The sequence below is a fragment of the Doryrhamphus excisus genome, chromosome 6, assembly GCF_030265055.1.
Source record: "Doryrhamphus excisus isolate RoL2022-K1 chromosome 6, RoL_Dexc_1.0, whole genome shotgun sequence".
Lineage (NCBI taxonomy): Eukaryota > Metazoa > Chordata > Actinopteri > Syngnathiformes > Syngnathidae > Doryrhamphus > Doryrhamphus excisus.
This window is the reverse complement of record NC_080471.1, coordinates 20512909-20524534: the sequence shown is the minus strand read 5'-3', so window position 1 is coordinate 20524534 and position 11626 is coordinate 20512909. Positions and strand designations below refer to the sequence as shown.

At 38.5% G+C, this 11626-nt stretch overlaps 1 protein-coding gene across 2 annotated transcripts; it reads right to left on the bottom strand.

Moving 5' to 3' along the window:
- Positions 1-250: 250 nt before the first annotated feature.
- det1 (DET1 partner of COP1 E3 ubiquitin ligase) lies at positions 251-11320 on the bottom strand. 2 transcript variants are annotated; one of them, XM_058076325.1, is made up of 10 exons: positions 11076-11320; positions 10694-10827; positions 10032-10367; positions 8146-8412; positions 7845-8057; positions 7523-7746; positions 2781-2910; positions 2238-2428; positions 654-845; positions 251-529 (listed from the first exon to the last, which is right to left on the bottom strand). In XM_058076325.1, exons 3-10 carry the CDS (start codon positions 10281-10283, stop codon positions 340-342), a joined length of 1659 nt encoding a protein of 552 aa, XP_057932308.1. In that variant the 5' UTR covers positions 10284-10367; positions 10694-10827; positions 11076-11320; the 3' UTR covers positions 251-339. The 2 variants fall into 2 exon arrangements, with proteins under 2 accessions (XP_057932308.1, XP_057932306.1); XM_058076323.1 differs by lacking the exon at positions 10694-10827.
- Positions 11321-11626: the final 306 nt, after the last annotated feature.

Genomic DNA, 11626 nt, shown 5'->3' with positions numbered 1-11626 from the left:
CGCCACCCAATCGCAGTATATAGAATGAAAAATCCGTGAAAACAACAAATTATTCATTTTAAAAATGTAATTTCTCCCATGTTTGGATGACTACTGCTCACAAGCACTTTCTGCATCCAGCCATGTCCAACAGCACTTACTGTCGGGTCTTTTCTTTGTTGTATGGCAAAAGAGGCAGCAAAGTGGTGCAGACCACAAGGAAAAAGCACAACTACCACTTTAACTCGGGGGGGGGGGGGGGGGGGGGGGGGGGGCAGAGGTGAAGTGAATGCTGAAGGAAGAGTACTTCCTAATTTGGTTGGTGTGTCCTAAAAAGACATGTTCTAAGTCTCCGGGTCCTCACGCACACACATGCCTCATGTGGAAGTTGACTACGTACTCAGCATTTGTGCGCTGGACAGAAATGGCGAAGGGCTCAAAGGGATGGAAGGTGAAAGCGACGAGGCGTCGTACGGCGTGGTTTACCGGTCGACCCAGCAGGCCCGCCTGGATCTTAAACTTCAGCAGCCCAGAATCACGTGCATAAAACCTAGCATGTTAAACGAGATCAGTGTTAATATTTGTCGAGATTTTTATCAGTTCTGCGTTTACAGTATATTACCAGTATTCCATTTTCATACTAGAAATCTGAGTCACCGAGATTGAATCTTTACCGAATTGGGTGGTCTCCGCAGGTCTTGGGCCTCTCCATAACGGACACCCACTTGTCATCGTAGCTGAAGAGTGACAGATCCAGATAAGGGCTACTGCTGTAGGATTGCGCACTGATGGGTAGCTGACCCAGAAGCCGACGCACCGCCTCCGTATGGCCGCCATATTTGGCATTCACGATTGTGTCCTTAAATCTAAAGGCACAAACAGAGAACAGCATGAACTCCAAAGTCACTACTGGTTTCTTATATCCACTGGTTTTGGCTCCGGTACTGTACTATACAGATGTATTGCAACATACAGTTCAAATCAATGTCTGCTGCTTGTTTTATATGGTAATGGTAATGGTTTAATTTCATTTGAACATGCATCAGATTACAATTGAATGCATCACATAATCAGTTCACAGTTCCACATGTCCAAAAGGAGTAGGAAGAAGCAAAGCTTATTAAATCCTACCCCTCCATCTGGTACTTTTACAATCAGTAACTGGTACATTTGTTCACTTCCTGCTTTCCTAATATAGTTTACGTTTTTAATTTTATAAATTTTAAAATTTTCTAAAAATTTAATTTTTTTTATGATTTATTTTTGTCAATTTTTGAAATTGTCCATAGGTATGAATGTGAGTGTGAATGGTTGTTTGTCTATATGTGCCCTGTGATTGGCTGGCGACCAGTCCAGGGTGTACCCCGCCTCTCTCGTCCAAAGACAGCTGGGATAGAAGCAAAGCTTATTAAATCCTACCCCCCATCTGGTACTTTTACAATCAGTAACTGATACATTTGTTCACTTCCTGCTTTCCTAATATAGTTAAATTTTTTTATTTAAATTTATTTTATTTTATTTTTATTTTTGTCAATTGGCGACTCCAAATTGTCCATAGGTATGAATGTGAGTGTGAATGGTTGTTTGTCTATATGTGCCCTGTGATTGGCTGGCGACCAGTCCAGGGTGTACCCCGCCTCTCGCCCGAAGACAGCTGGGATAGGCTCCAGCACCCTCCGCAACCCTCATGAGGAAAAGCGGTAGAAAATGAATGAATGAATAATAATAATATTAGAATATAATAGTTTAATAGTTAATAGTTTTTATTTATTTTTTGTCACATACCAAAGTAGGAGGTGATATGACCATCCAATGACATAATGTGTACCATAGTAAGTGTCAATATAGTGATATATATAGCACATCATGACTGGTTCAAGACTCTTCATCCTTGTATTTAGCAAACATCAACTGCCTGTATTGTTTCTTGAATTGGCTCATCAAAATGTGGCGGGCAAATGTTTCTCAAAACGTGCAGTTCAAACCTCATGCATGTCATCAAAAGACACCATTTACATCCCACGTGAAAACCACCAAATCTAAAATCCAATTCTAAGCACTTCTTGCTTAAACTACCCATTAGCTTCTACTCTAACCTTCTGTCAGTGCCTTCCTCTTCACGTGCATTGAGAAGAACTGTCAAATTCAGGAGCTCTCTCAAGGACTATCTACTATCTATCCTGATTGTTCTCCAGCTCATCACTCAATTCATAGCTATGTAGCTCACAAACAGAAATACACTACATGGCTTGAGTTACCTTCTTTGGACCTGCCGAGCGTAGTTATTGGAGGAGGCTGAGCAGGGAAATTGGACCGCCTGGCTGTGCAGCGTGGCGTTTCTGAACAGGTCGCAGAAATTCTCAAACAGCTCCAGCAGCTGATCGGAGGTGTTCTCAAAGACGGCCAGCACCTCTGTAGACACCATGTTGTATACAACAAAGAAGGACGGCTGCCAAAGAAAGGGAAGAATAAAGGTAAAAAAAAAAAAAAAGCATACATTGTCATTTTTAGGAGTGAAAAAGGAATGCTGATGCATACTGAACATTCTCATGTATTTGGATGAAGTAGAAATTCCCGACAAACATACTATAATAATATGACTATAATCATAAGATTGTTCTGTTGCTGTGTGACTGAGTCACAGGACTGAACAGATTCTGTAGAAGAGTCCCTGGAGACGAGAAAAAAGGAATCCTTTTCATGCAGCACAGACAACAAAAGACACGAGGCAATAAGAAAAGCAACAACGAGCGCTGTGTGTGCACGCATGTGTGTGTGTGTGTGTGCACACTCGTGTGTACCTGTGAGGGGTCCGTGACCCTGAGTGTAACCACGTCTTCACTTGTGTATTTAATGAAGAGGTGATGCTCATCCAGCAGCTGCATCTTCCACATCCTCAGTCGCCTCAGTTGATCAAAAAACTGGAAAAATCTAAACGGGAACATTTTAAAAATAATTGAAGGCTAAACGTTATATACCGGTATGTATACTTTGATGTATGTAGTACAAGGGTACATTTTCACTTGCTGTTTCCACTTTTCTGACCTATAAATATTGTTACAATGTTATACAGTAAACCTCGGATATATCGGACTCGGATATATCGGAAATTCGCTCACAACGGACAGATAAAAAAAAGAATCAATTTTTAAAAAAAAATAAAAATTCATTGCATATATCGGATTTTTTATAATGGATTTCGCCTATTTCGGACAAAATCTCCAGTCCCGTTCCAATGCATTTCCATTAAATTTCCCTCGCATATATCGGATGGCCGCATCGTGGCGCTCCGATTCGCCGAATCGTGACAGGCCGCTATACGACGTCATTTGCAGCGTTGCCTGCGCGTCCAGGTACATTGGAAACATTGTCAAGGAAGTGCCTTTTTATAACGGATAAAATCCGATTTACGCATATACCGGATATAAATCCAATATATGCGTAAAACGCACATTTTCCGGTATACGCATATCACGGATTTCGCTTATATCGGACAAAACCAGTGGGAACAATTGAATCCGATATATCCGAGGTTTACTGTATTATCATGTTAAACGATGCATCAGATAATGAGGTTTGCGAGTTTGAACCCTGAAATAATTTTTGCATGGCTTCTACTGACATCAATGCGATCCAGACTTCCTTAAAAGGGCTGCAGATTGCCTGCACTCAGTAAATGTGGACCTATGTATCAGGAAGTCCTCAGGAGCGCTTAGAGCAGGGGTCTCAAACTCGCGGCCCGATGCTAGTTTGAGGCCCCCGCCTAGTTTGTTAGCGAACGAGCCCACCTGTTTTGCTTTTTCTCTCATCATCCATGACTGAGATCAAAACACTGAAAAAGTGTTTTGTTTTTTTTTGAAAACCTGATGCGGCCCAGCCTCACCCAGACCCTAGCTCCAGTGGCCCCCAAGTAAATTGACTTTGAGATCCGTGTCTTAGAGGAAGGCAAGCAGGAAGTCCACGGAAACAGGTGCAGAATCTGGAAGATCTAGAAAGCTTTCTGTGCGGGTTATTGTGTGTAGCGGCTCTATAGGAGTCCACAACTCAATACAAAGCACTGAACTTTGACTTTATCTTTAACCCTCCTGTCATGTCCATCTTTCTACCATTGCTTCAGTGTTCCGACTGAAAATGTATTCCCAAATGAACACGTAATATAAAAAGCGGAGACCAAACTTATGTGTGAGTATCACTAGCAATGTTTACATGAGGAGTTTTTCTCTTTCCGAATGACCTTTCCGAAAGAAATGGTATACATGGAAAGGAATATTCCAATCACGTGTCTACATGCGCCGCTATAATCAACCAGAATAGTCAAGTAAAACGTAAAACATCAACATCACATGATACCGACTTCCTCAAGTTTTTCTTTCACTTGTTGGAATAACTCCGTATTGCCAGTTTTTCCTTCGTCCGGTCTTGAAATTTAGTTTGTATCAAAAACAAACTTTCCGCAGCAGTCCAGTGCCGATTGCTCGCCTCCATTTTTTTAAATCGAAGAACGTCTCGAGCTGCGTGTTACATCATATCTCAGCATTCGCTGAAAGAACGCACCCGGGAACAGGAAAAGATAAAGTTCAATCTTGCTAATATTTTATAATTAAGCTTTTCTTTTTTAATAAAACTGGACTTGTGAATGGCGTATAGAAGGGTTTAGATCAGGGGTGGGCAAACATTTTGACTCGCGGGCCGCTTTGAGTTAACAAAATTGTCCCGGGGGGGGGGGGGGGCAGAATATATATTTAACACACACTATTTTACGCTTATAATTCTGACAGTCCGCATTGAATTATTAGTCTAATTTTATCTGTAAAAGTGTCGTACTATCAGCTGTCACTATCAGACCACAGCAAATTACGAAATTGAATTTTACAGTTTTGTTTTTTTCTGAATCATACATCCGACTTGACTTATGTTGCCAGCTGTTGTATGTTAAAATTTGAAATAATTAGAAGCAGTTGATGTTTGCAAAATAATCACTAATAAATACAATAAATCACTATATTGACAGTTACTATGGTACCCATTATGTCATTGTATGGTCATATCACCTCGTACTTCGATACGTGACAAAAAAAACCTTACACCATATTAGGAAAGCAGGAAGTGATCAAATTATTATGTCATTGTAGAGTCACAACACTTCTGTACGAGGTACATTATTAAAAAAAACAACAAAAAAAACCTTAAACTGTATTATGGAAAGCAGGAAGTGAACAAATGTAACAGTTACTGATTGTAAAAGTACCAGATGGAGGGGTAGGATTTAATAAGCTTTGCTTCTTCCTACTCCTTTTGGACATGTGGAACTGTGAACTGATTATGTGATGCATTCAATTGTAATCTGATGCATGTTCAAATGAAATTAAACCATTACCATTACTATAGAAAGCAACTGGCGGGCCGGATTCAACCGCTTAGTGGGCCGCATGTGGCCCCCGGGCCGTAGTTTGCCCACCCCTGGTTTAGATTCTGTTCCACAGATGGCGCTAATGCACATGAAAGCTGCTTGCCAACCGCTAATAAACAACAGAAGAAGAAAAACACCAACTTATAAAACAACTTTCCGATTGAGCGGGTACAAGATACCTCAATCGGATTGGGGAAAGGAATATTCCACCCGTGTGAATCCGATTATATATTCATTCGGATTGGCACTTTTCTTTCGGAATGAGGTGTATACAAAGGTTACATTCTTTACGTTTGAGCAAATAACATGAATGGAATTGGAATATTTGGGTCCATGTAAACGCGGCTTCTATTATCAAACCCAATAATTCTTAAAAGTCACCCGGAATATCGGCTTGCCAGACTCTGCATCCCCCACACTTTATGTAGCATCGATGTTTCAGCGATTCCGTCCGGCTACAATCAATATACATGCTTAGGCTTGGGGGTCTAATCCACTCCAGGTGTCCCCAAACACATGCCCCCCTCCCCGACATGTTTGTCATCTCCAGTATAATTCCCTCTATGTATGTATATGGATGTCATCCACACAAGATATTGCATGTCGTGTCGGTGTCTTCTTTATGATGTTTTGTACTCTGGCTCTACCTCCTCTGTCCTGGGAGGATGAAGACCACAGCGGGTCTTTTATTGGAATGTCTCCACAGGTGCCTGTTCTTCAGGTCTTCTCAAAAGTCTGGATCAAAAGCGGTGTTGCCTTCCACTTGAGATGTTGTCCTCTATCTCTGGTTCAACTTCAGTGCTCTTCCTCATCTTGTTGTAAAATCTGGTCCAGAGCCTCTCTGACAGATAACCCCCCCCCCCCCCCGGTCAGTCACCTACTCGTTGTGCTCAAAGTAAAAAGACTGCAAGGCAAACAAGCTATATTTTGGTGGTCTGTGTGAAGATATGATATATTGATTGGTTTGGAAGGTGTGGTATACAACTGGAGTTTGGGGGGGGGGGCACAAAAGTGTGTGTATGTAATGGATGTAATATAATATATTTTGTCTCACTTCCATTTCTTATGTTTGCATTTTAAACTAAAAAGGTCCAACTTAACGTAAGGTCTAATAGTGTAAAATGTAAACGTAAAATACTTTCAAATTATGTGTTACACCCGCAAACGTAATAACTGCCCACAAATGTAATAAACCACAAACGTAAGAGAAATCTGCAGCTTTGAATGTAATAATCCCGCAAATTTAATAAATTTCCCACAAATGTAATGGTTATTACATTTGCAAAAAATATTACCTATGTTGGAAAGTGAAAATCTGTAAATGTAATAACTTCCCACAAATGTAATATGAGAAAAAATAATGATCTTTGTGGTTGTTGTTGTTGTTGTTTGTTCTTTCTTCTTTTAATGAGGGGGAAGGTGTAGATGTCATTTTGATGATTTTAAAAAAAAAAAAAAAAATTCTTTTTTTTCGTGGAAAAAATATTATTCAAAGAGTATCATTTGAATACATGAAAGGAATCTTTAATTATTAAATTTATAATTTATTTTAAATTAAAAAAAGATAACATAATTGTGATAATTGCAATTGTTTTAATTAAATTATTACTATTATTATTATTATATTTTATTAATTCTTTTGATTATTTTTTCCCCATATACACACAAAATCACACATATAATATACTGTAACTAAAACGCACATGTACGCCCACAAACAAAATTTAATAAACTGAATTTCCTGCAACTGTAAACTATTACATTTGCAGGAAATTCAGCATTACATTTGCAGTGGGCAAATTTTATTACTTTTGTGGGAAATTTATTACATTTGCGGGATTATTACATTTAAAGCTGCAGATTTGTATTACGTTTGCGGTTTATTACGTTTGCGGGTGTAACATACATGCATTTTTTTTCAATGTCTTACTAATATTATTAGTGGTTAACCTAACATTTTCACTTGTATGCTTGTTGCAGAGTTGCTTAAAAAATGTTTTTTTATCTTTACTATACCACTATTATCATTATTTATTATATTCATGCAAGATAACTCAGCCAAGTCAGATCAGTTGACCAGTGGGACTATTAAGTGCATTGACAAGTGGAAAAGCAAACAGTCATCCACTGTACCTCCTCTTGGCGGTAGCGCTGCCATCCTGCTCCGCCCTCCTCCAGAGGTAGACCAGTAGCCTGTGCTTTAGAGAGTTGATGGTTTTTTCTGTGTAGAGGCGCGGGAAGCCCAGCTGGCTCTCAGCCTGGGCCTCCGTGTAAACGGCCGAAAGAGTCAGGAGGTCGTCCTCATAACAGAAGCGCCCTATGGTCCTTACATCGAGAAATGTTCCATCTGGAGTCACCTGTGAAGGAGAGTTAAAATAAAAACCTGAGTTCTTAATTGTGACTGATTGGGGGGGGGGGGGGGGGGGGGGTGTAACAAGAAACCAAATGAGATCACCTGAAAGACGTGTATGGTTTGCTGCTGGACCGATAACACAGCTAGGATGTTTCTGTAGAGGTAGAGTCCCTGGTTGTGGGACAAGATGATCTTGTCACATTTGAAGGACCTGGTGTCACACAGCCTGCCAGTGTGGAGGTCAATAATATGGAGGGAGTAGTCCTCTAATGGAGATCGAGGATTTGGAGTCACCGACTCATTGTTGCGATACACCTATTTGAATAACAATATGTATGAATTTCATTTGTTTTTTTTTATATTTCTGATGCGCTTTTGCGTGTTTGATTGATGATGTCGAAACCTCAAAGAAGTATGGAGGCGGTTCCTCAGGGACGTACACAGCCGAGCCGACGATGACGTAGCGGCAGTCGTCGGTGAAGAGGCTGCACTCACGGTTGAGGTGTTCTCCGTTGGATGCCACATTAGTGACGTGGAGCAAGGAAAAAAAACGCTCAAACAGGCGACCTCGAATGTTGAGGGAGCGCTGGTCATTGGCTGTTAGAAGGGTCTCGCCCTCTTGGCCTCTTAGCAGGTCCTGAGCCGCTTGGCAGCCTTGGTATTCATAAATCTGGATTTAAGAAAAAGAAAGAAAAACTTTGGATGGCAAAATAGTTCATCTGTTAAAATAGCATATGAATAAAGTTGTCTTCAACAGCAAATAATATTTTGTTGGTGTAATTTCAAGACAGTCGTATCGTTATGACAGTGACTAGGTTGACCAATAGTATTTATCAAATGTATTACTAAATACTACAACACATTACAGTACAGATAATCAATTCAACCTTTAAGTCTATCAGTTCTAGAAATCACAATATTAAGGCAGGACTTAAACTAGATAGATAGAGATGGAGAGATAGATAGATAGATACAGATGGATAGATATAGAGATATACTAGATAGATATAGATAGAGATATACTAGATAGATATAGATAGAGATATACTAGATAGATATAGAGATATACTAGATAGAGATATGGATGGATAGATATAGATGGATATAGATAGAGATATACTAGATAGATATAGACAGAGATATACTAGATAGATATAAATAGAGATATACTAGATAGAGATAGAAATATGGATGGATGGATATAGATAGAGATATACTAGATAGATATAGATAGAGATATACTAGATAGATATAGATAGAGATATACTAGATATAGAGATATACTAGATAGATATAGAGATATACTAGATAGATATAGATAGAGATATACTAGATATAGAGATATACTAGATAGATATAGAGATATACTAGATAGAGATAGAGATATACTAGATAGAAATATGGATGGATGGATAGATATAGATGGATATAGACAGAGATATACTAGATAGAGATATAGAAGATAGATATAAATAGAAATATACTAGATAGATATAGATAGAGATATACTAGATAGATATATACTAGATAGATATAGATAGAGATATACTAGATAGAGATATACTAGATGGAGATATACTAGATAGAGATATACTAGATAGAGATATACTAGATAGAGATATACTAGATAGAGATAGAGATATACTAGATAGAGATATGGATGGATGGATGGATGGATATAGATGGATATAGATAGAGATATACTAGATAGATATAGATAGAAATATACCAGATAGAGATATACTAAATAGAGATAGAGCTATACTAGATAGAGATAGAAATATGGATGGATGGATAGATATAGATAGATATATACTAGATAGATATAGAGATATACTAGATAGATATAGATAGAGATATACTAGATAGAGATATACTAGATAGAGATATGGATGGACGGATAGATATAGATGGATATAGATATACATATACTAGATAGATATAGATATACATATACTAGATAGATACAGATAGAGATATACTAGATAGATATAGATAGAGATATACTAGATAGATAAAAATAGAAATATACTAGATAGATATAGATATACTAGATATATATAGATAGAAATATACTAGATAGAGATGTACTAGATAGAGATATACTAAATAGAGATATACTAGATAGAGATAGAAATATGGATGGATGTGTGGATGGATAGATATAGATAGATATAGATAGAGATATACTAGATATAGAGATGAGATAGATAGATAGACAGATAGACAGATGATAATGATACTAATAATAATAATAGATAGATAATAATAATGTGGAGCGTGGTCTACCTCTAGAGATGTCTGGTCAGATGAGAAGGCAATGAAGCAACGACCATCGGGTGAGAACTTCCTCAGGAAGCAGGGGGGCTTCTCCACATTGACCACAGTAAAGTTGGGGAAAAGGTTCTGGTGGAAGCAGCGTACACTGTACCAGTGAGCTCCTGGACGGCCTGAGCAGATCCTTCGCCTCTCAAGACGATGCACCACATTCTGATTCTGGATCCGTCGGGGCTTAAGGGTTGGCGTGTCCTCATCCATCATGAATGGGTTGACTCAAAATTCAGTTTATTATGTCGTTCTGGGGACAGCCTGGGACGCTGAATGACTACATCACTGCTGAGTTACCTGTTTGTTTAGGAAAAATACAAAAGGAGAATATGAATAAATACTAATATTTAATCAACAAATCACCACACAGGAGCTGTTGACATAGACAGCTTGGGAGGTGCAGATTCTGGAAGATCTAGAAAGCTTTCTATTGTGTTATTGTGTATAACTGCTCTATAGGACTCCACAACTCAATATAAAGCCCTGAAAATGAACATAATAGTTCCCCTTTAAGCTTGTGACCTTAAATGTATTTTATTTTTGTATGATTTTCACTAAGCTTTGATTGTTTCTTTCGTTTTTTTTCCGCAACAGCGTATTTTTTGTGTATTGCTATGCATCACCTGGTTAAGTTCACGCATTTGGTGACATCATATCCGGTGTTGGTGAAGCTGGCTTTCACACTTGCTCGACTCAACTAGACAGGCTGTCTCCGTCCCCCTCTCCCTGTTTGGTCTGGTATTGGACTATGTTCACACTTGACCAAACGAACACGTGTTAACTCACGTTAATGCCTCCACATCAAATTAATCAACCATCAATTTAGGCTTTGCTGTTATTTTCAACTACTTGGGAGCGAGCATTGATGGCACGAATGAAATGAAGTACTGTATGTGAAATTCCATGACACGCTTGTGGGTTCTTTTTACATTCATTAAATGTACCGACACGGCAAATTGGCTACAACTGTGTTAAAAAACAACACACGATGCTACATATACTTACCCTCCTGTTAGCATCTCCCAGCAAGTTCCCAATGTGTACGCGCCGCAGTAGAAACAGGCAGTACAAACTTTGGCTGACGAAGTAAATACCTTAAAACGTGCAGGGAAAATACCACACTAAAATCTTCCAGGCATTACAAATAAGAACCTCACACATTTCCCCTCAAACAGCTTAATAAATGTTGACTACATTCGGTGAGGAAAAGGGAAACACTGTTTGTTTATGAGTGTTCCTGCGGTCAGAAGCAGACGAGGCAAAGGAAGAAGAAGAAAAGAAGAGAACTGCGCTGAGTTGAGGTTCGTTCTTTTTAGACAGCGCCACCATATTCTCCTCAGGACAAAATAAGCATTGCACCCAGACACACTCATTGTGGACACATTTTACAACAAATGACGGAAAGACACAAAATATTTCAAAAATATAATAATAATAATAATAATAATAATAATATTTTTATAATATTTTTATTAATATATAATATGATATGTATATAATATATATAATATTATTTTTATTTTTATTTTTGTTATTACTTACAGTTACAATATTCA

What these genes read in the sequence shown, in the direction of transcription:
- det1 (XM_058076325.1), bottom strand. Translation starts at nt 10,283, where the DNA reads ATGATGGATGAGGACACGCCAACCCTTAAGCCCCGACGGATCCAGAAT. An exon ending in AAACCATACACGTCTTTCAG is followed by an intron (nt 7,747 to 7,844) that starts GTGATCTCATTT and finishes TCTCCTTCACAG; the next exon opens with GTGACTCCAGATGGAACATT. An exon ending in TGCGGAGACCACCCAATTCG is followed by an intron (nt 530 to 653) that starts GTAAAGATTCAA and finishes TTAACATGCTAG; the next exon opens with GTTTTATGCACGTGATTCTG.